Raw genomic sequence first — 23,888 nt, forward strand, 5'->3', positions numbered from 1 at the left:
CAAACCGAAGAAACTAATTCGGTTTTAAAAAGACTGATTTAAATCACCATGTTGTTTCTTTTTATTTTTAAGCTATTTGAAGACATTAACTTTCTTTATATGTTAGAATTCCAGCGAATGAAAACTGAACAATAAAAATAGGCTTTTACATCTATTAAAAAGTTTTTAAAAGTCTATAAAAAGCCTGTAAAAACTCATCAAAAGTCTACAAAAACCTATGGAAATAAAAAAAAAAATACCAAAAAACCCAATAAAATTTAAATAGGTTTTTCTAGTATTTTTACATCAATTAACTAATTCAAAATTTATTGGTTTGAACCGATTTTAATTTAATATTAGTTTTGAATTTAAAAAAATAATTCAATCTAATTATTTTTTAAATAAAAACTAGAATAAAAAATGCTCCTAATTCTATCATTATAAAAAACAAAAAGAACCAAATGTAGATTCATTCAAAGGCAGAAAAAACGTGCAAAGAAAAATAAATAAAAACATTTCTTTTGACTAGGTTTGCAAAATACTGTTAGAATTTATTTTTTAAAAAATATAGATAATGGTTGTTCAATATTGTAAACTCATTTTTAGAATTAAGATTTTTTTAAAAATCATTAGTAATTAAAATTACTTTAACAAGAAATATTAACTTATTTAAAACAAATTATTAAATTAATAATCACAAGTTTTTGTAAACTCAACTCTTAATTTCATGTTGAAAGATTAAGAATTTTTTTATATTATATATAATGAAAAGTTAAAGAGTTAAAATTATATCTATAAAATACTAAAGCTTTTAAATAGGAGAGGTTCTAGGTTAAGTGAATTTTGGATTTAAACCACACACGGCTTCAAGGATGAGGCTTGAGTTTACAAAATAAAAATATTTTTTTGGCACTTAAAAAATTATTTTTTGGCTGGCTCATGAATAAATAGTTAAAGCAATAATTTATTTTTGTATTGAACAATCTATTTTCAAGGAAAAAACATCTTGTTTAACCAAGTTGCTATTAAATTATAAAAAAAATATATTGAGATTTTATTTAATAATTTAAACTATTAAATTAAATTAGTTATTTAATATGATATTAAAATTTTAATAACCAAGTAAATGTATGTTTAAATCTCCCAACCTTCATTCTAAAATAATATATTTAGATAATTTTCAAGAAAAAATATATTAAAGAGTAAAATAAAATTATTTTTTGAATATCTATTATGACAACTTATTTTTTTGGATTAAAATTGTTTGATAACATTGTGGTACCAACATAATCGAAAACAAGAAGTTCATTCCTTCCTAAATTCGAGGCCAGAGAATACGATCCCTATTATTTTCTGTTTCTTTAGAGGTGATGTTAGTGTTTATATATATATAAAAATTTCAATATTTAATTAATCCATGCATCACTTCAGATTTTACATCCCTGTTCGTCAGTTAGCTGGGCTATGAATCACAATTGGATCTTAATCACTATCAGTATCAGGACAAGGCTTCTTGATATCATCATCATCTACTGCCCTCTCCTCAGCAGCATCATTACGCACTGCTAAAAATTCGAGAGCTGTTACAACATCACTCATTAATGGCCTGGTAGAAGCTTCCTCTTGGAGACACATAGCTGCAACTGCAAGTGCTTGATACAGACCTTTCAAAGGGTAGTTGCCTTGTAGCAAAGGGTCTGCCATTAGTTTAAACTTTCTTCTGTCTTTAAACAATGGCGTTGCCTGCACAGAGAAATGCAAGTCAAGATAAGGCCTTAGATGTTAGGTTCTAGCAGTCAAATGTTCTGGTCATTGAGTAATGGAAAATCACATAGAACAGTTCAGGATCAGAAAAAAACAAGGATGGAGAGTTATGCCAATACATAATCTGGTGTCGTCACGACGAAATTTCATCAGAGGAAGAATTTAATGGAGAATCAAAAGAATTCTACACGTACCCAAGAAACTAGATTCTGCTCTTCAGTTTGTCTTGAATTGTCGATGACTCGTCTACCGGTGATTAGCTCCAAGAACACAACTCCAAAGCTGTAGACATCGGATTTCGCTGACAGTTGTCCTGTCAAAGCATATTCAGGAGCACAATAGCCATAAGTCCCCATCACCCTGGTGGATACATGTGTCTTGTCCCCGGTCGGTCCGAGCTTCGCCAGCCCGAAATCTGAGAGCTTAGGGTTGAAATTCTCATCTAACAATACGTTTGATGCTTTAAAATCACGGTATATTACCGGAGGATTTGCTGATTCATGCAAGTATTCAAGCCCTCTTGCAGCCCCTTCAGCTATTTTCATCCTTGTATTCCAATCCAATGGCTTTTTATCTGGTGCCAACTCTGAAAGAGAAACCCAGCTGATTAGAGTAAAAAACTAGCAAGAAACAGGAACCTATTCTCTAACAATGGCAGAAATGCTTCATCACAGGAATCGAATCTGCTTTAACCTGTAATCATTTATGCAATGAAATATATCTTGTATGCAAAAGTGCAGGATATCCAAATGAAGTTACTTCATACATACCAAGAAGGTGATCCTCAAGGGAGCCATTAATCATGTACTCATACACTAAAATCCTCTGGTCACCATCGGCACAGTATCCAACCAGGCTGACAAGGTTAGGGTGGTGAAGAAGACTCAGCATTAAGACTTCTACAAGAAATTCTCTGTTTCCCTGAAATCCATTTCTGTCTAGTTGCTTAACAGCAACAACCTAATTGAAACAGCAATAAAACGAGAACGTTTAACTCATTCTCAGTCTCTTGCAAAGTAAAAACAATGAAAGAACGCTAAAATAATACTGCAAGAGTAGTGGTACTTGGTTTGTTTTCTGTATAATCCCTTTGTACACCCTCCCGAAACCACCCTCGCCTATCAGATTTTCATGGTTGAAGTTCTTTGTTGCCGTAGTTAGATCGCGGAAGGTGAAAATATCAGCAGATATATTTCCCTTCCCGATTTTCCTGATTTCTTCAGCAATGTATCTTTTTCTGCTGCTATCTGTGGAGAAATCATGTTCATTTTGAATTAGACACTATTATCAAGTTCCAAATGGGCTTCAGAATCATAACTTGGAGAGTTGAGCAACATATTCTGATTTGCTGATGCCAAAATATTAATTATGAGATCCTTGAATGTCTTCAAGAAATGACAATTACATTCTGATGAAATGAAGAGGATAATTGCAACATATCATGGAAACATTGTTGATGAATCCACAATATGAGAACACAGCAAGTTGGCAAGGAAAAACAACATTAACATGAAACTTGGCTTGCTATATTCAGTTCGTAATTTCGTCCCCTGAGAAAAAACAAACGAAACTCTTACAACATGGATAGATTATATCAGGAGCACAAGATAGCACATAAAAATACCATCCAAAAGGGACACAATTGTTCTTCAGATATGAGATGTACGGATTGACAGCAATCAGATCTAGGCTGTGAGACAGACAAATTACAACCTTTCAAAATTATGATTGACAATTCTTGGCTTCGTGAAATTTAATGATTGCTCATTAGAACAGAACAGTTTACCTGTCTTAAATGAGATATTAGCAAAAGAGGCTAAAGTTCTGGCATCATGGTATTCCTTAATGCTTTTTTTCAGTGACTTTTTGCTTAATCTTTCCTTCGACATGCAACATTTAAAGCAGCCCATCGTGCCTCCCTTGTAATTCTTCAACCAGCATAAACATAGGAGTGGAATTCTTAGAAGGGTAGTACCAAGCTCAAAAGCTTAGCCTAGGTGCACAAGAAAACAATACGTCTGGTCTTGTCAGAAAAACAGAAGAAAGTTTTTGCCACCATGCTTGTTTTTAGTTCATCATCTATCTCAAAATCCATGGAGCTAGGAAAAGGAAAAGACTAGGTCAAAATTCTGCTAATTATAGCAACAGTTGCCTTGTCTTTTGCATGGCTACAGCCGCATTTGCAAAATGGGCTTTTTGACAGGCTTTGTTCTGGCACCTGTTTGCAAGTTTGTTAATTCCATTTGGTATTTTGTTTTTTAATTAAAATATAAAATTTTAGTTTTAAAGTGTTTTAACATTCTATTTTGGAATTGTACTATTCACACACACACATATATAATTCAACAAACATAATTTAAATTTAAAATAAATTATGCAATACAAACACAATATCAAATAAATATAATTTTAAAATTTAAAATATTCCTAAATAATCAAAATTAAATAGAATTTTAACTTAAAATAATTCAACTTAAATAAAATACCAAAATATTATAAAAGTAAAATATTATAACACAAAAAAAACATAAATCAAAATCCGAACTTTTCACTTCTAAAAAATGAAGCCACGCAAGTCATTTATGTCAAAACGTTACGACAATTAATTCTTGAACGAAGGTAGAGGGAGTTAGAATCTGAGTGTCACATTTAGGTTAACACACGAACATCACCTAATTAGTAATTTTTTTTAAAAAACCCTTAATTAAAACTATAAGTTTTGTTTGTCACCCCTTTAAATTCCCTTTAATTTACTCTTTCAATATCACGAGAAGATCATGCTTTTTTTAAGGATAATAATAAATAGTTCGGTGCTTTTTATATTATAATCGTATTGCAAAATATATTTTTATTATGATATTAATGGAGAATGATTTTTGATCTCCTAACATTTTATATAAAAGATGGGCAACTCATGTTTTGTTCAACCAAAGAAATCGAAGGAATGTAATAGATATTGGTGTCAATGAAGGTTTGTTAGGAGAGGGGAGTTCAATGAAGATGAATTTTTTTTTGACCATGCCAAAAAAAATAGATTAGGGTCCATAAATTTATTGTTATTATTGTTTTGTTTGATTTTTTATTTTTAGATTGATTAAATATTGTTTTGTAGTTGAAAATGAAGTTATTAATATTTATATGGTATTTTTAAGATTTGTTTTGGTTAAAATAAGTTGAATTTGGGTTCGATTCAATTGCTTTTTCAAGCCAAAAACAAAAAATATAAAATAAAATAGGAATATTTTCAGCCGAAATTTATTCAGAAAATCTAAAATAGATCAAGATTTAAAATAAAATGAAAATTATTTTATTTTGTTTTGTTTTTTGTATTAATACAAAATGTTTTAAACTTGGACTTATCGAAGTTTTGATCAAGTTGATCAGCTTGAGGGTTGAGCTATCTGGTCAATTAAGTCAATTCTCATCCAGCATAACATGAAACTTGATAGAGCTCGGGTCCTAGAAAATCAATGGGTCATAGCATTAACAAGTAAAGCCCGGCTAGGTATAATTAATAACAATGTTTAGAAATTGTCTAATGCAATCTTTTCTAATTTCATAATATTATTGCATTTTTCCCATCAAAACATAGTAGTTGTTATATGAATAAAATCATTAAATCAGGCTTGAACTTGGTCTTAAAATGTTTGTTAATTATTTTTATGACATATGACATATCTCTCAAACCATACATCAAATCAAGATGAAATTTTACGGGAAGATATTATATATATATATATAAATATATTATAGTAAATATTAAGATTATATGGAGTTTGAGAACATATTATTTCATATAATCAAAGTTACTAGAATAATCTTGTCAAATCTATCAAACTAGACATTTATGTATTTTTTGGACATATCTAGAACTACAGATGGGTTGTTGCTGTGATTTAAGTTGTGCTAGAAACTAGACATTTCAAGCTTTTCAACCATATATGGTAGGTCCAATAATTCATCCAGTAGAGAGAGATTGACGTGTTTTAAGTCAGGCTTGAAATTTTTCAAGAATGTGCAAAAATTTAAAACTCAAGTTACATGAAAGGATTTTAGCATGGAGACTTTGTTTTTATTATCCGATTTTATTTATTTAATGTTAAATAATTATTTTTAATATGAGTTTGTTCTGGTATATTAGACATTGTTTAGTGATTTATTTTATTCTTAGATTTATATTACTTGATTACTAGTTTATATATGTTAGTTTGCAACTCAAAAAAGGTCTATTAGGGTTAGTTAGAGGAGATTATATTATGGTTTTTTGAGCTGCGAATTTCTGAGGCAAGTTGAAGAATAAACATGAGTTTTCCTCTTGTTTGTTTGTTATAAAACAACATTTTTTTATAGGTACAAAAATCATACATTGATTTATCAAAGATTAATTAGCTTTATGATGTCATTCACATACTTAGAATTCTTAGATATAAGGTTATTTTTTGATCCAAGTGTTTTTTCAATACCTTTGGCTCTTAAGTACAAGGTTACTTCTAGGTTAGGGTTCTATCAAACATAATTTTTAGTTTTTAGGTTATTCTCTACTTTGTTGTTAGTTGCTTAATTATGTGATTAAAAGGTACACATCAAGTTATGAATTGGTTCTTATCACCAAATAGAGAATTGCAAAATATAACATGCTTTTCTTAGCCATTGTCCAAGACTTTTGTTCCATCAAGGAATCATCTATAATCGAGGATATAGACATGCCTATTTTTAAAATTATAACAATTCTAATTTTTTTAAACAACATTTAAACATAATTTTCTTATGATTAATTTGTTTCTTAGGTGAATTTTTTTATATATAGATTTGCAACTACAAATAAAATCTATCAAAATTTCAACAAAATCTCTCTTATATCAAGAGATTTCAAGTTATCAACTAGAGTCTATTCTTAAATCAACAATTATCAAACACAACTTGAACTTCATCGAATCATCCTGAATATTCTCATATCAAATGAATTACATTAACTATTAATCTTATATTCCAACACTTCCATCATTGTAGTTTATTTATCATATAAATATATAAACAAATATACAGGTTATCAATAAGTCATTTGCATACATTTAATTCTATCATAACAAAGAGATATAATTCATAAAATTTGATTAACATATTCTGATTTAAATAGTATAATAGGAAAAAAAAAAAAAGGAATTCACATTCCTTATATACCAAGTAGACATTACAAAAGAAATACATGATTACATCATCATTAAATTTAACAAAAAAGAGATCTTATATTTGTCTCCTCGTCTAGTCAATGATGTAAAGTACTTGAATTTAATTCAATATAAAATAAGGTGAATTTATTTAATAAATAAAATTAATTAAAAGAGATAACTTTAGAATATTACTTTCATTTCAATTGTATTGTATCCATATCAATAATTTCTTTTACAAACCAATTTAATCTTAATTAGATAATATGACTTAAAGTTACCTTTAACTCTAAGTTACGAGCCCAACTCCATAAATTCATTTATTCATCCAGATTTTTATTTTCATCCTTCATATCTGGGAGATTACCCATCACCAGGCAATTAAGTCTCCCTACCTATTTTCCGGGCACTACTCCCATCATTAGAAAGCTAATTTCTTTGCTCATCATTGAGCATTAGTTCCATTACTGGAAAACTAATTCTTTCGTTTATTATTGAGCACTGATTCCATTACGAAAAAACTAATTTATTCATTTATTATCGAGCACTAGTCTCTTTACCGAAAAGCTAGTTCCTCTACTCATTACCGATCATTAATCCCATTAATTGGAAATTAACTAATTCATTCTCTCATTACTGAACACTAGTTTCATTACCAAGAAGCTAGTTCTTATGTTCTTTACCTAGCATTAGTCCCATTACAAGGGAAGCTTAAAATTATACATTGGCAATTAATTTACTTTTAAAAAACTTAATAAACAAAAGAATTAAGGTGTTAAACTCTTACCGCTATCGAAACTTTCATAATGTCGCTTTGCTGTTGCACAACTCCCAAGACCTATTTAGTAATAACAAGTATATACCATTATAATTCATTTCACTCTACAATCACAACAATTTAGTTCTTACATTATAACAACTCTTAAGCAAAATAAACGTTAGCCAACCATCATTGGTCAATCCATCTTAACCATTTTAAAATACAATTTCTTTTTTTATTTATAACTAAAGTTATTAAAATTCAGTTCTGGGTGTTGCTTGTTTCTTATGAAATATAAGATTTCAAGCTATATATTTACTAAAGAAATGAAATCCTCGTCTACCATTAATGCGCCCAAATCATCTATTATCGTGATTTGTCAAAAATGTTCAATATAACTTTCAGCTTAACCTACCCTCAGATTTTGACCCATATCTAGAGTTTTAGAACTTCAAACTAAACAAGGTTAGTTCCGTTGGAAAACTAGCACCTCAGGCTACGACTTCTATGAAGAAGCATATCCCATGTTTTATCACTTTCATGCCTCAATCTCCCTCGTACTTTTAGAGACGAGGCTGTCTAGCTCTTCATTCTACAAGTTTACAATAAGCCAAACATTTTTATTCAATTTCTCACCTTTCAAAACAATCCTTACTATGTCATTTACATTGTAATATCTTTAAATATAACTTTATGAAACCTGGCTAGTATTTATTTAAAATCAACAAAACTATTTCAAGGAAAAACACTCTTATCATAGGAATTCCTACTTATTTTACTTTTCACAATACTAGCATAGTCGTATACACTTGTAACTTATTACAAACATTTATTATAATTCACACTAATTGTCATAATCCAATTCTAGGTTATTCCCCAAAATTCATTAATATTTTCAAAAAAATAAAATAAAATAAATAATGACTAACAACGTAGAGAAAGAAGTCCGAGGAAGATTTTAAAAATACATAAACATCAAGCTGTATTTTTGGAAGAAAATCGAGGTCTATTTGTATCTCATTATGCCCAAAATTGAGAAATGATGCAGATTCAAGGTTAAATTAAATGATTATTGGATGAATCTGCATAAAAATTAAATCCAAGAACATAATTAAATTTTTAATAGACCAATTTGATTTAATCATGGGACAAATCAAATTTTAATTATATTTAAAAAATAATTTGGGTCCAATTGAAGGATTTAATTAAGTGAAAGGACTTAATTATACTTTAAAAGGATCAAATTAATTTTATTAGAGGCTTAATTGGTGAAAAATTAAGTTTGGAAGCCCATTGAGCTTAATTGAGAAGATTAGAATTTTTAAGAGACCAAATATAATTTTTATCAAGTTAATTAATTGAAATTAGGGGCAATATTACAAGAACAATAAGTTTTGGGGTCAATTAGTAGTCAAATTGAAGAAATTCACAACCAATGACCATTTACAAAAGGTGTTGAACTATAGACGCTTAATTGACAAAAACCAAGGGTTCAATTGAAGAAAATTAAAAAATTGATGGTCAATTAAGGGTCAAATTGCATAAATCCTAGACCAAGGATCAAAGTACAAAAGGCACCGAAATCTGGGGTTCAACTTGAAGTTCGACAAGGGCTCAATTGCATTAAATCAAAAGTTTATGGTAAATTAGGGGTGCAATTAAAATTAATTGAAAGGTGGAGGACTAAATTCAATATTTTAAAAAAAACTAGACAACACGTTGTCTAGTCACTGTTTATTATCTTCCACAATTTTTAACTGAAAAGCTGTCCAAATGGCTACTTTTCAAGGTCATATAATCTTTATTTCTTCACCAAATTTGACAATTTTTCCAGCTTATGTTTCTCTCTCTTCTTTCTCGCCCCCAATTGCTTCTTTTTCCACCACAACCTTCTTCATGTCGTGACAAACAGTGGCTTAGCCTCCCTATGAACTCATCTCCTCGTCGACGCTAGGGACAACCACCATTTCTTCCTCCCTCTCACCTCTGCAAAATTCTTCTTTCTCCCTCTGACGTCGTCTCTACCACAGCCTCAGACACCGTCCTCATGTCAGCCCCACCCTATCATGACCAGCTAGACCTCCAACTAGGCACCCAGGTGCCAAGTGGGGTCACCCCTTTCCTCGCCGCTACAAGGTTGTTGTATGTAGAATGAGAATTATTTTGCATGCAGCCTAATTAATTAGGATAGTTGCTAAGTCGAGCCAGTAACCATGCGGGCTTGGGCTGAACCTGCTTTGTTTCGGCCCGACCCATAAAAAAAAAAAGAGATCTGTTGAGGTGAGATTGGCCCATCCTAACCTTTTTAGGCCGACTTTAGCCCAATTAGTTGGGTTGGGCCTAACCCATATATATTTAATATATAAAAAAACAAAAAAATTCAAAAAATAAATTTCAAAAATCCTTTCAAAAAATTTTGATTTTCTCAAATATTTTCCTATTAATTCTTCATAATATCGGGTTAGTATATTTACACTGTATGATACAAATCCAGTATTAAAATGTTTGGTTTTCTCTAAAAAAGTTCTAAAAAAAATCATAAAATAAAAAAAATCTCGAAACTTTTAAATTAATTTCTCTTTTCAAAGTGCAAAAAAATATATATTTTATTTTCATGCATACGTCCAAATCTTAAAATTTTTCCAAGCATATATTCATAAAAACATAAATTGCATCTTTCTCATGTTTAAAAATGCAAAATGAATATCGTAAACCAGTTTATGATTATTTATTAGGGTTTGGCCATAATATCGAAAATTCTTTTCCAATTTTTTTTAAGGGTTTAGATGTAGATTTTAATTATATGTGATGTGTAAAACTACATGATGAGTACACCTCCAAGTATAATAGATACAAGACATAAACTAAATACAATGCTAAAATTCATACTCTAGAATGGTTAGGATTTAACTCGATAAGGTAGAGACCCTCTCACAAAGAGAGATTTGCCTTAAACCTTAGAAAAGACCAATGAATAGACACCCGACTTAAAAAAACAATCAAATAACAATGCAACTTACCTTAGATAGAATGCACTAGAAGTGATGCGTCTTCTCTTTGCACAACCAATCCCTTACCAAGACTCTCACATACCATATGTTCCTAGTAATCATAATATTAAATGGTGACTTCTAAATCTTAATCATAATTTTACGATTAAATCCAAAAACAATTGTGTAATGAGATAAAAATGTATATCTTATATTAACTTCTCCTTTATACACAAAATCAACCAATCACAACGACTCTTATTTTCTCAATTCTTTAATCATTCTCAAGATTTTGATTCATAACGATATAATCAATTCAATCATGTTATACAATATAACTAAATTTACCAAAAATCATGTTACACACAAAACTATGAGTTGATAAATCATAATTCACTCAAATAAATACATGTTATTATACATCAATTAGTACTATTTGGCCGACCATGAATGCCTTTAGGATTACCATGTTTTCTTCATCAACTCCTACTAATTTAATATCCATTACAAGTCACTCTAACTCAATTAAATCAATTCATATTCAATTTATATTTTTCCTAAAAAATTTCCTTAAACCCTAACCTAAAATTTATAATTTTTACTTCAAATGTTATTAGAATTGTATAAAATTGTTAGAATAGGTCTATAACCCCTCAATAAACATTATTCTAGTCTTTGAATTATAGCTTGTTGAAATGTTTTTATCCTCCCCTCGATTCCTCACTACCATGAGTAGTACAACCTTCCCCGTTGGTTTTTCTCATTTTTCTCTCTTGATTATATGCTTAAGATGTAGCGTGTTTAACAATTTTCTTCATTCTCCTCTCATATCCTTAATTTTCCATGGTTTCTACAAAATAATTTTCTTCAATTTTATTGGTTTCTCTCTCTTATGTTCTTCAAGTGTGTTTGGCAGTGCGGTAGCGGTTACTTTTCAAATAGCTTTTCGTGCCGAAATACATGCTAATGATGTTTTTTTATTTTTTAAAAATTATTTTTAACATCAGCACATCAAAACGATCCAAAAGGTACAAACCAAACTCAATTTTAGCAAAAAAAAAAAAAAATCAAAATTTCAGCAAACACAAGTTCAAACTCACTACCAAACGGTCTCGTCTTTCTTCTGGCAGGCCTTGAGGAGTGAGAGGGAGGGAGTTTTTATAGCCAATTTTCTTCGCTAATTACATATTAACCCCTCCCATTCCTTTAACTCTAAACTTGTCCCCACAATTTTCTAATTGATTTCCTCTCTTATCATTTCCTTTCAATTTTGCCCCAAAAAACCCATAAATTGAAATTGGAAATCTCATGGTCGTGCTCTTGTTTCCCTGCATGATCTTTGCTTTTGACTAGGATTCCAAAAATAAAAAAAAATACAACAGAAAATATTAATAAATTATAAATTAGTTTTTTAAACTGAATTAAACAGTTTCATTAGTTTTATAAATTAATTAATTAGTCCTTGTATTCTTCAATCTATTTATAACTTAATCCTTTTATGATTTATTAAGTCTAATTTATTTTGTTTTTTGTCAAAGGAAAAAAAATAATATGGAAAAATTGATGAGAAAATAATATATTTTTTAGAAACAAAGAAATATTATTTAAACTATAGTAAAAGACTAATTTATTTATTTTTGAAACTAGAGAAACTATTTAATTTATTTTGAAAAATCAGATGGACTAATTTATACATTTACTTCAGAAAAGTGGATAGTAATTCTATGCATATTAGGAATAAAGTTTTTAAACCTAGTTAGGTTCAAGGTCTAGGTTCTAGGTTTTACCGGGTTGTTCAGGTCAATTTTGATTTTTTTTTTTAAAAAAATCAAAATAACATCATTTAGTATATAAAAAAAAAGTTAAGTGGTTGCAACCAAATTTTGACTTTTTTTATTTTTTTAAAACCTGACTCGGTTTTAGTGTTGGGTTGGTCTAATAAACGGGTCGGGTTTCAAAACTATGGTTAGGAAAATAAATTTTTTTTTTTTTAAAAAAAAAAACTTTAAAACTTGATGATATTAACTATTAAGAGATTTACATAGTGATTAAGGATACATGCTCCATTTTTTTATTTTTTTTTTAAATTTGAACTTTTTTTTTTTTATTTTATTGTTTCTCTCCCTCTCTCTCCTCTCTTTATTTTAAATTATGTCAGCCTTTTGGAGGGAGAGCTAAAAACAAAACAAAAAAGTCCCCTTTCCCCCCTCTTTACATCTAGGGCAACGACAACAAGAAAACCTCTCATGGTCTCATTTAAGCCCACCAACAAGAAAACTGCATTTCTCTCCTCTCCTTTCCTCTTCACCACAGCAAATGTCAAGAACCCTCTGTCATTGGAACCCAACTTCAAAAAATTTCGAATCAAGTACTAAAAAATGGCTAAACCATCTTCAAGTAACACAATCTTGGAGGAAAGGAAAGATTTCATGGTTTCACCTTTTGGTGATACTAAACCAACTTTAAGAACAGCCTATTTCTTGAAACCTACCGCAACCTCCATGGAGGAACCTGACCTTCCTTCAGACTCTATCTCTCCACTACCACCACAAACATTGCAACGCAATAACTTTCCACTGAAGGTCTCATCCATGTCTTGGATGCACCCCCAAGAAAATTGGATCACATGGGTATCTCGCATGCAATCTAAGCACGAAGCTGCTTGGAAGAAATCCGGTATTGATCAAGCAATATTGAGTTCTACTTATCAGATTAAAAAATGTTTTGAGTTAATTATTGGTTTATCAGAGAAATGGTGTACTGACACAAATACGTTTGTTTTTCCATGGGGAGAAGCTACTATTACTTTAGAGGATGTGATTGTTTTAGGGGGTTACTCTGTTTTGGGATCCCCTGTTTCATGCCCTGTTGTAAACAGAGAATGGAAGGTAATCGAAGAGAAGTTGATGGATGCTAGAAAGGAAGTGGTAAGAAGTAGAGCTAGGAAAGCATGCCAGGGTTCATGGATGAAGATGTTCATTAACGGTGGGAGTGAAATTGAACATGAAGCATTTCTTGCTTTGTGGTTATCAAGATTAGTGTTTCAAAATTCATCTCACGTAATTAGGAAAGAGGTTTTCCCTATAGCAATCCGCCTAGCAAGAGGGATTCCAATAGCTCTTGCACCAGCAGTTCTCGCTAGTATTTACAGGGATTTGAGTCAACTGAAAAGGGCAATTGTTGCGGGTAATATTGAATCTAAACTTGAATTTTTCTCGCCGTTTCAGCTGGTGCAACTTTGGGCTTGGGAGAGATTTCCGATCCTGCAGCCAAGGCCTGATGTTCTCAACTTGGGTGATCCAAGATCAGCTCGATGGGACAAAGCCACAATTTCCAAAGTCGAGAATGTGAGTTTGGCTTTGGATTCGGCCGCAGAGAGTTTTCTTTGGCGGCCATATGCCAAAAATTTGCAGAATTGGAGTTTCCCCAAGTTTTATAGAGAAAACGAAGAGTTGGTGATGGCTGATTCAGGATTCGATAGGCATGTGGAGTCATTTATTCGTTGCTTGAGGGTCTCCAAGATTTTTGGGTTGGATTATATGGAAAACTATTTTCCGCATCGAGTCGCAATGCAATTTGGAATGGATCAGGATCTTCCTGGTCGTGTTACTCTTGATAAGACACGAGAAATTGCATGGATGAACTTTAACAAGCCTACTAGTGATACAAAATTTCATATCCCATCACGGCTCTTTGAATCAGATGTTACCACCCGATACTTGAAGTGGTGGAAACAAATGGTTTTATGCCAGAACAAGAAGGTGAGTGGTTCTGCCCAACAGCAAAGAAGTGCAAAGAGATCAAAACCGGATCTGCAGGCTTCAAAGGGAAAGCAAACTAACATTGATCCTGATGTCCCGCCGCCTGGTTTTCGTCCCAACATGAACGAATCAAGAATTTCAGCTGAGAAAGACAGACCAGCAGCTGTGGAAATGTTTACTGGTAAAAATCAGCAGAGTTTTGGCAATGATGTAATCGCTAATGGTGATTTGCCTTGTCAATGCCAAAGTAATTTTGCTTCAAATACACATGATGGAACTGACAGGAATATGGGACCACCGTCACAATCAGCACAGAAGATATCAGGCAGCGAGGCTACCACGGGGGCATCAGGGAGTGCCATGGATCAGATGGAAGTTGGCCAAGAGAATAGAGCAGGCAATATGACTTCTTATAGAGTAGGCATCAATGGCAAAGCAGGAGAAGCTAATGCTTATAAACTTGATATAGCAGAGCTCGAAAACTGGATTGGATTGCTTGAAAGAAAGGTTGCTAAGCTGAAAGCAGCAAGAAGACTTGGGGCACAGGTTTGATCAAACCTACACAAGAACGCTGATCTTCTCCAACTACTTTTTCATTTAATTGCGTTTCTTATTCCATATCATTGACGCATTGTTAAATTGGATGAGATCATAGCATTCTCTATTTTGATGGTTCATGTTTTAGGCTTGCTAGAGAAGAACGTCTTGGATATTAGAAATTATATGAATGCTAGCTGTAGTCCAGCATGTCTCTTGGCAATTGTATCACGCTATTAGAGACCTAATTTCACCGGAAAAGCCATGGTAGTCTAGTCCGGTCAGTCACTATGGATGAACTATATGAACGCATGAACTTCGATCATCTTCATCCTCCCCGTTATAGTGATCAAACAAGCTAAGTTTATAATTTCCAAAGAAACTTGGATTTTCTAGATTTCCTTCATTTTAAAAGGTCAAGCAGCCATTGAACAAGCTTCAAAATAATACAAAACCTTTGCCCTCTCAGTCCATCAACAATGGTAAAGGCGGACCAATCTCTGCATTTATTCTGGCCTCTTTTATATTTAACAAATTAGTCTTAGTTATAAAGATTTAAAATATTATGTAAAATAGATACGAGTAGAAAACTTGACTTCAGGAACATAAACAGTGTAATGCTTTTAAAGAAGAAAATAATTGTCGTGGGCTGGGTTTTTATTATACAGTCAGAGTGGAAAAACTAGAGAGACAGGATTACAGGTGTTGTTTGTTTGTGTCGGTGCATCACACATAAAAGACAATACAAAAAACATAAAATATATAATTTTAAAGTGGTTGAAAATGTGATAATAATTATAGTGTAAAGTTTTTATTTTTTGAAAATATATTAAAATAATATATATTTTTTTTAAATTATTATATAAAAACGATTTTAAAATATTTAAAAAAAATTGAAAAAAAAATTAAATTTTAAAAAAACATAATTTCAATCTTTAAGTTCTGATTGTGAAAAAAAGATGTAGCAGCCTAACATTGGCAAGGGACATCTTGCAAAGCTCTATGTTACTGCATGGTGCATAGGCATAAAGCAGCCTGGAACATGGACATCTAGCAAAGCTCGATGTTACTGCATAAACGAAAACCCAGAAAGCCAAAAGGATTTAAGCAAAAAAAAAACTTTATAATCAAGAAAAATACAGGATTTGAGGTGGAATTAGAAGAAGAAACCTGCGTAAGAGAAGGTGAACAAAGCCCACCAGCTTGTTCTCCTTGATCACCACCACCTCGCTGCTCAAGAACCCAACCCAAACAGCTCCAACTAATCTCAACACAGCCCCACGCCGCCGTATCAGCCATCACCATGGACTGAGCAACATCCAAAACAGTAACTAGAAGCAGCAGCTAATGGCAAGAAGAACACTGCTGCAGCCCTCCACTCTTTCCTTTCCCGGAATCATTTCCTTCTCCCGCTACTGTCACCTCCACGCAAACTAAAGAGTGCTACAGTAGTACTCACTATATGTAGCTAGTAGTGTTCACAAAACTTGGATAGGGAGTCATTTGAGGAGCAACAATGCCATGGATGGAAAAAAAAACCTGCGAGCTACTATAGCTAAAGAGCCTCAATAGAGAGCATGGACGTGGATGCTCTAAGATAAGATAAAATTTGATTAAGAAATCCATTGAATTTCAGGCTAAAAGGCTAGAGAATTGGATAATCCTTTTCTCTCTAATCCTTTATCCTTTGTGTGATTGGAAATGGATCTATACTAATTAGCACCTTGCTAGAACTGACTTCACAGTGTAAACATGAAGCTCCCATCTTTTCTATTCATTCCAAACAAGATCATGACCTTGTGAACCAAAAACAGCAAAAGAGTCTGCCTAGTATTTCCAATTTCACAATTTAAAGGGTCAAGTCCAGTGACCTCACAGGACTTGACCCTAGCCTTTTCCACGAATAATTCTAACAAGCCCATGCGATTGCTTGTAGTTTGTTAACTGATCCTATATCCACTGATAATGGCTAAGCAAGCAAAGATTTTCACTATCAGTTTGCTTCATTCACACAGAGAAACTCAGCTAAGAACTGACTAAAAAATGAACCATTGCACAATGCTGGTGTATTTTACATGTATCATTACAGACAAACCTGCTAAAAAACTTGCGATTGTTTCTGCAATGACACAAGTTGGCTCCAAACAATTTGCTACTTAGTTCATGCAACATAGTAACTACAAAAAAAGCCAAAAGAGCTGTAGAACTCCATATATCTACCTCACTCGGCATGTTAATTCTATTTGTATTAACTACAAGTTGATATTGTTGGTCAGACAAACCTTCTTCTGGCTAAATTTAGCAGCCTTTAGCCCATCAATTTCTTTCCTAAGCTTGTCAATCCGAGCTTCAAGTTCTAATCCATCTGTGTGAATATCAAAACGACTCCTACTTCCTCTTTCATCATCTTTAAGAAGACCAACACCATGACGTACTGGACTAGGGCTATCTAATTTGTTTTTGCTGGTGTTTTCTGTGGTTGTGCTTTCTTTTCCACTCCTAGGTTCCTTCTGAAAGCTGTTTTCTTTCAATTTCATCTCTGCATCTGCATTTGCAACATCATTGTTTTCTGCAGAAGAATATAACAGACTATGCGTAGTTGCCAGTGAAGACTTGCAATCACCATACATTCTATGATCAACAATTTTGAGCTTTTTATGAGTAAACAACTCCTTCAATGTTAGATTATCCTCCTCATCAGAGTCCAAGACTTCAACATGTTGACATTTAGGAGGGAAACCAGGAGGGCACAGAGGATCATGATCTGACTTCTTCCCTTTGAAACTTGGAGCTGAAATCTCTGAACTTTTTGGATTTCCATTTCCATCTTTCCCACCAACCACTGATTGCTTCCACCATTCCAAGTATCTCATAGTAACATCTGGCTTACGATGTCTTGATGGAATATATAGCATTGCATTCTTGATTTGCTTATCAAAACGCTTCCAGGAAAGTTCTTGAGTTTCATTCCTTCTCTTTACAGGACCTGGAAGATCTTGATCCATACCAAACTGCATTGCCACTCGATGTGGGCTGTACTGCTCTACACACCCTATTCCAACTAGTTCACATGCTCGCAAGCATCGAGTAAAGGACTTCAATTCCTCATCAACATCACCATCAGAATCAACATCAAAAAGCACCCACTTCTCTTCATCACCATAGATTCTGTAACTCAAACTCTCCACCGCTGTGGCATAAGGGCGCCACTGGAAACTTCCTTCAGAATCTAGGGCCAATCTTACATTCCTAACGGTTGAACTATTCACATTATGCCATCTAGCTAGTCTCGGCACTTCCAAGTCAGTCACATTAGGCTTTGGTTGCAATTTTGGAAACCTCTCCCAGGCCCAAACCTGAACTATATGAAATGGTGACCAAATGGTGAGTTCTAACTTTTGATCATCATTGTCATCCTCAAAAGACTCTAAATTGGACAAAGCTAGAATCTTTTTCTTCAACAACCTCAAGTCTCGGTAAATGCTTGCAAGAAGGGCAGGTCCAAGTGCAATTTTGATACCTCTAGCTAGACAAACAGCAATTGGATAAAGATGTATGGAAATTCCCATAAATGGGAGACTGGGAAAAACAAACCTTGACAACCATAGTGATAGAAAAGCCTCGTGCTCTACTTCGCTGTTGTTTTCCATGAGATATTTAATCCAGGAATGTTGGTTCACTTTTTTCGCTTTAGACCGCCTCAACTGTTTTCTGATTTCCATTAGCTTTTGTTCAGCTTCTTTCAATTCCTCTGTTTCAGGAGGGCTAAAAACAGGGGACCCCAAAACAGAGTACCCTGCAACCAAAATATCTTCCAAGGTGATTGTTGCTTCACCCCAAGGAAAAATGAATGTGTTAGTTTCGAGACACCATTTCTCTGCTAACCCAAGAAGCAAATCATCGTTTCTTGCGATTTGGTAAAGAGAACTCATGACTGCTTGATAGATTCCAACTTTTCTCCATGTTGGTTCATGCAAAGCAGCCATTTTATCAACCCATTCTTTCCACTTCCTTTGAGGATATCTCCACCCATGGAACGTGATTCTTAAAGGCCACTTTCTGGGTTCAAATTTAGAGGGCAATGAGTTGTAGTGTGAAGGGTGTTTGGGAGTGTTTTCATCAATGGAGGAGGTAATTGAGGGTTTGATAAAATGGGCTGTTCTAAGTGTTGGCTGCGCATCACCAGAGAGTGAAACCATAAGTTCCTTTCTTGTTTCAACAATGGATCCTTCTGATTTGTCCATAAAAAAATTGGTAAAGTTTCTTGCAGAGAAAAGAGGATAGGTTAGGGCCTAGGGAGAGCCAAAGGTAGCGACATGATTGTTTTAAATTGCAACAGTAAGTTGACGTTACCTTACAATTTCAAGGACTCAAAGCTTCCTCTAGAATCAACCTCCACAAACCACTCGTAGTGACTACGTGGTAAATAATATAAATGATTATTTTAATAGTATTAAAAGTTAGATTTATTAATATTTTAATATTTAAAAATCATGTCAGAAACTATGTAATTTGATACTAACTATGTGAGATGCAAGACAATTAATTTTAGCATTAAGTTTTATAGGGTGCTTAGATTCATATTTTTTGGATCTGGTATGATAGTCAGATCTCATGCACTTGAATTTTATAATGTGTTAAACTCTAGGACACATTGAATTTCAAATGAATTACTAGATCCAAATATTTTAGGTTTGGTATAAGGCCATACTTAGGGTGTTTAGATTTGAGTAAGACCTTGCTATACCCCAATGCCTAAGGTTTAACAGGCCTTATCTGAACCTAGTGCTTGGGCCTGGCTGTTTTGCCACACCCAAACGTCCTGGGTCTAATCCCATACCATACTAAGATGTTTGAGTATGGTAATAATTCTATACTCAAGGCGCTTTGGGTCTAGTATTAATGTCACACCCTAGGTGCCTGTGTCTGGCATCAATGCCCATAACAAGGACCATAGGTCTAGCACTATTACCAGACTCACGGTGTCTAAATCTAGTGCCTTTGCTAGGCCCCAGGCCAAACTAAAAGCTTTTGGGTCTGACAATTAAGTGTTGGGTCTAGCAGCCGTATGAAAAACGATGAAAACACTCTTAAATACATCCAATCATCTTAGGTCTAGCAATTATTTCAAACCTAAGGCGTTGGGTTCTGATAGCCAGACTCGAGCACCTCGGGTTTGGCAGTCATGCCAAATACTAGTGTTTGTCTGTCAAACTCAAAGCGCTGGGGTCTGGCAGCCATATGAAAACGATAAAAAAAACCCCTATATTCAGCCTTGTTTTTGTTGAAACTCAAGGGTTATTTTGTATTTGAATTGTTTCAATAAAAGGAAAAGATAATGGAGACCCTCAACACATGCATATTCCCCTCCTCAGGGACATGGTTACATCTTACTATTTTTTTTTTTTTTTTTTAAAAAAAGACAAAAGAAGTCTCCAACCCAAAGGTTAAACTTTTGTGCCCTGAAAGACAAATCAATATCTATATTGCAGCTTACAAAACTCGAATAAAACATTTTATCCCTAATTATTCTTTCAATGTCAAATGTATCTTATGGAAAAGATAATCCTGCCTCCACTGCATGCTTATCAAGTTTCTTTGGTAAGAATAATTTTATCATTACACTACTCCAATCCACATAAATATGTGTCTAGATGAACAGTGAAACACTGATCTCTTTTAGTATTTGTTGTAATAAAAGTTATGTTATTTTTTTTAAAGTTATTTTAAAATAAAAATATTTAGATAATATTTTTTTTGTTTTTTAAATAATATATCAAAAAGATTAAAAAATACATAAAAAATTTAATTTGAAATAAAAAAATTCAATTTTTTTAAAAGATACAACCTCAATCTCAAATATCTTTTAAACGTATAGAAAAATTTAAAAAAACAAATCATATTTATAAGACTTGAATTAACCTAATAGGTTAACTAGTGACTCAAATGACTTCAAACTTGAATTAATCATGTATTAATTAATCTAGGTTAAGAAAAAAATAAAAATAACCCGACATCATATTTAGTACATGTTTGGTATTGTGATATAAAATGTTTTTTTTTTAATGTTTTTTGTTTAAAAATACATCAAAATAATTTTTTTAAAGATTTTTTTTATTTTTATAATAGTACATCAAAATTATCAGAAAAACACTAAAAAATATATCAATTTGATGTTTTTAAATATAAACACACATTTAAAAAAATACCTAAAAACAAAAACTACCGCATTTCCATACGAGCTATTTAAAAAGCAAGGAGAGAACTTTTGAAATGAATAAAATCAATAATTGCAATTGCTAAATTTTTTTAATGTGTTTTTGATGTGGAACACATAATAAAAGTCTTATCTAAAAATAAATCAAGTGTATCAAATGACATATATAACAAAATAAGACCATGACTTTTAATTCAATAATTAAATTTTAATAAAAAAAAAAACTGCTATAACATTTTAAAGGACTTATTCTTTATAGAAACATCAACACAATATCATTAATGTTTTATGTATAGAGGTATCAACTATAACTTGTTGTCTTATGATATAGAAATAAATATCTTCTAGGGCACTATAAGAGTTTTAAAGGTAGCATAAAGAACCATAATATAGATAGTTGATTAGCAAGAGAATTCCATAGCAAACTTTATTAAGGGGATGGATCAACTACTAGGAGGATGCAAATAAAAAACTTAGAGAAGAGACAGACGTGCTTAAAAACTTGGAGAAGAAACAGACGTGCTTAAAAACTTATCTTGAGATGAACCAAACCCTAGATCTATTTCTACAAACTCATAAAGACATCATGTCTATTTAGAAAGTGGTTTATACGATGAACTAAAAACTTCATTTATAGCTAAACTTTCATAGACATTTTTCTAATTTCGATGAAATTCCTTTTGTTGATGAGAATTTTTTTTTTAAAAAAAAAAAGGTTTGTTAGATTATTGTCAAAGTTAAAAGCTTACTTTTATTTCAACAAGATTTTTTTATTATCAAAATAAGGATTTTCATACATAAATTTACTTATTAAGTTGAAGGTTGGTGGTTCAATCTTGTGGTTGATGGAGCTTGTATTGATAAATTTATAATTTCATCATAAAAAAACTATAAAATATGTTAATTTTAGAGTTTGTACAATATGAATAAAAAGAGATTTTATTTTGGTAATATAATCACAATCAAGTTATTATTAGTTACCTTATGTTCAACTTTCAACAATAACACAAAAACAAAACATGGAGGAGAAGTAGCCTTAGGCTAAAATTATTTGAGTCAATAATAAGAAATAGTTGAAAAACAATTCAATTTCTAACTTAAACATACTTATTGTTCTTACTTTATTGATCAATCTTGTATTAATGGTGAATTAATTATTTTAGCTATAGTTTATTTTTAAAGAAGTAGAATAACCAAAATTATCACCATCCTTAAGCAACAACATGAAAGCATAAATATAAATATATTGAAAAACCAAAGTAACATGAAGTGGAGGTAACATTTCAAAGAACAATATGAAGATAAAGAATATGTTGAAATTAAACCAATGAATGAAAATGTAGAAAAGTTACTAATTTACTCAGGAAATTAGAGTTAAAATTAAAAAAAAATAGAAAAATATTATCTTCTTGAAATCACAAAAAAGTTTTGTCTGAAGGATGAAAAGAAAGAGACTCAAAAAATTTACTTTGTTAGCATTTTAGTAAATGAGGTTTAATTTATGAATATGTTAATTATAATGCTAAGTATTTTTTTTTTTTTGGGAATGGAAGATTTCAATTTTTAACTGTGAAACTCACGAATGAGTTCTTCTCAAGTAAAGAAGCTTGACACGGGATGTGCAACAAAAGTCTTAACTTAAGAGGAAGTTTGGATGTGTTAAATGATATTTTTGACAAAAAAAATAGTTATAATTTTTTATTCACTTGTTGAATAAAATTAAAATTTTAGAGAATGTTCTAAGGCCTTGTTTCATAATAGGAATATCAAGGCAACATCATCCAAGTTTAGGAACATGCCCACATTAGATAAAAAAAAAAAAAAAAAATGATGGAGATTTTTTTTTTTTCCTAGTTGTTTTAGGATTGTTTTTTATGTAAAGTTTTAGAATATTATTTGATTCATATTTCTATACCTAAGTTGGTGTTATCTCTTGTTTAAACATGTTAAACAATCTAAATATATAGACAAAAATACAAAAATAAGAGAGGAGGAGATTAAGATTTCATTGATATTCTATAATCAATATAATCTAAATGTATAAGTTTGATCTAAATACAAAAAAGATTATATATAGACTAAAACTAAAAAGAAAAAAAATATTACTCTACTCTTAATAAATAAAACAAAATAACTTATATTTCTTAACAAAATAGTCTTATGTGGAATTTTTCATTGGAGAAGATATTGGTTATTAAAAAATTTATTTAGAACTTTTAAGTTTTAGAGTTTTTTTATATAATTTAGAGATGTAATTTTAAGACTTGAAAAAATTTAGTTTCTTTTTCATAAATAGTTTATGGATGTAATTGAAGAATTTTGAGAGAAGTCTTTCTCTTTTCTTACTATTACCAGCCGTATGTTTGTACAATAAATAGGGAAGAGAAGCTAACCTACTGACCCTCAAAACAAGAAATAAATACTAGATAGGAAAGTATTCTACACTAAACTAGAAAGCAATAATCTAGAGAATCTGGATAGTTAATACCAAATTCTATTTCCTAAACCATAAATACTAAGATTTCTCTAAGATCCTAACTGATTTTGAGACTGATTTCCACACTCCCCCTCAAGTTGGGTTGTATATATGTTATACATGCCCAACTTGTGACTCAATTCTTCAAAATTAGTTATTGGTAAAGCTTTGGTGAGGATGTTTGCAATCTGAGATTTTGTTGGAGTGTAGATAAGGTGAACAATGTTCTTCTCAAT

General features: G+C 31.7%; 2 protein-coding genes across 2 annotated transcripts; both read right to left on the minus strand.

Annotated features, from left to right (window-relative positions):
- Positions 1-1,378: 1,378 nt before the first annotated feature.
- On the minus strand, positions 1,379-3,827 carry LOC118040959 (probable serine/threonine-protein kinase PBL23). Its single transcript, XM_035048041.2, has 5 exons — positions 3,530-3,827; positions 2,809-2,990; positions 2,514-2,703; positions 1,938-2,329; positions 1,379-1,722 (listed from the first exon to the last, which is right to left on the minus strand). Exons 1-5 carry the CDS (start codon positions 3,651-3,653, stop codon positions 1,462-1,464), a joined length of 1,149 nt encoding a protein of 382 aa, XP_034903932.1. The 5' UTR covers positions 3,654-3,827; the 3' UTR covers positions 1,379-1,461.
- A 13,165-nt stretch (positions 3,828-16,992) lies between these two features.
- LOC118040960 (uncharacterized) lies at positions 16,993-19,311 on the minus strand. Its single transcript, XM_035048043.2, has one exon. It carries the CDS (start codon positions 19,201-19,203, stop codon positions 17,212-17,214), a length of 1,992 nt encoding a protein of 663 aa, XP_034903934.1. The 5' UTR covers positions 19,204-19,311; the 3' UTR covers positions 16,993-17,211.
- Between the last annotated feature and the right edge of the window lie 4,577 nt (positions 19,312-23,888).

Source organism: Populus alba, chromosome 1 (genome assembly GCF_005239225.2).
Source record: "Populus alba chromosome 1, ASM523922v2, whole genome shotgun sequence".
In the NCBI taxonomy this organism is placed as follows: Eukaryota; Viridiplantae; Streptophyta; class Magnoliopsida; order Malpighiales; family Salicaceae; genus Populus; species Populus alba.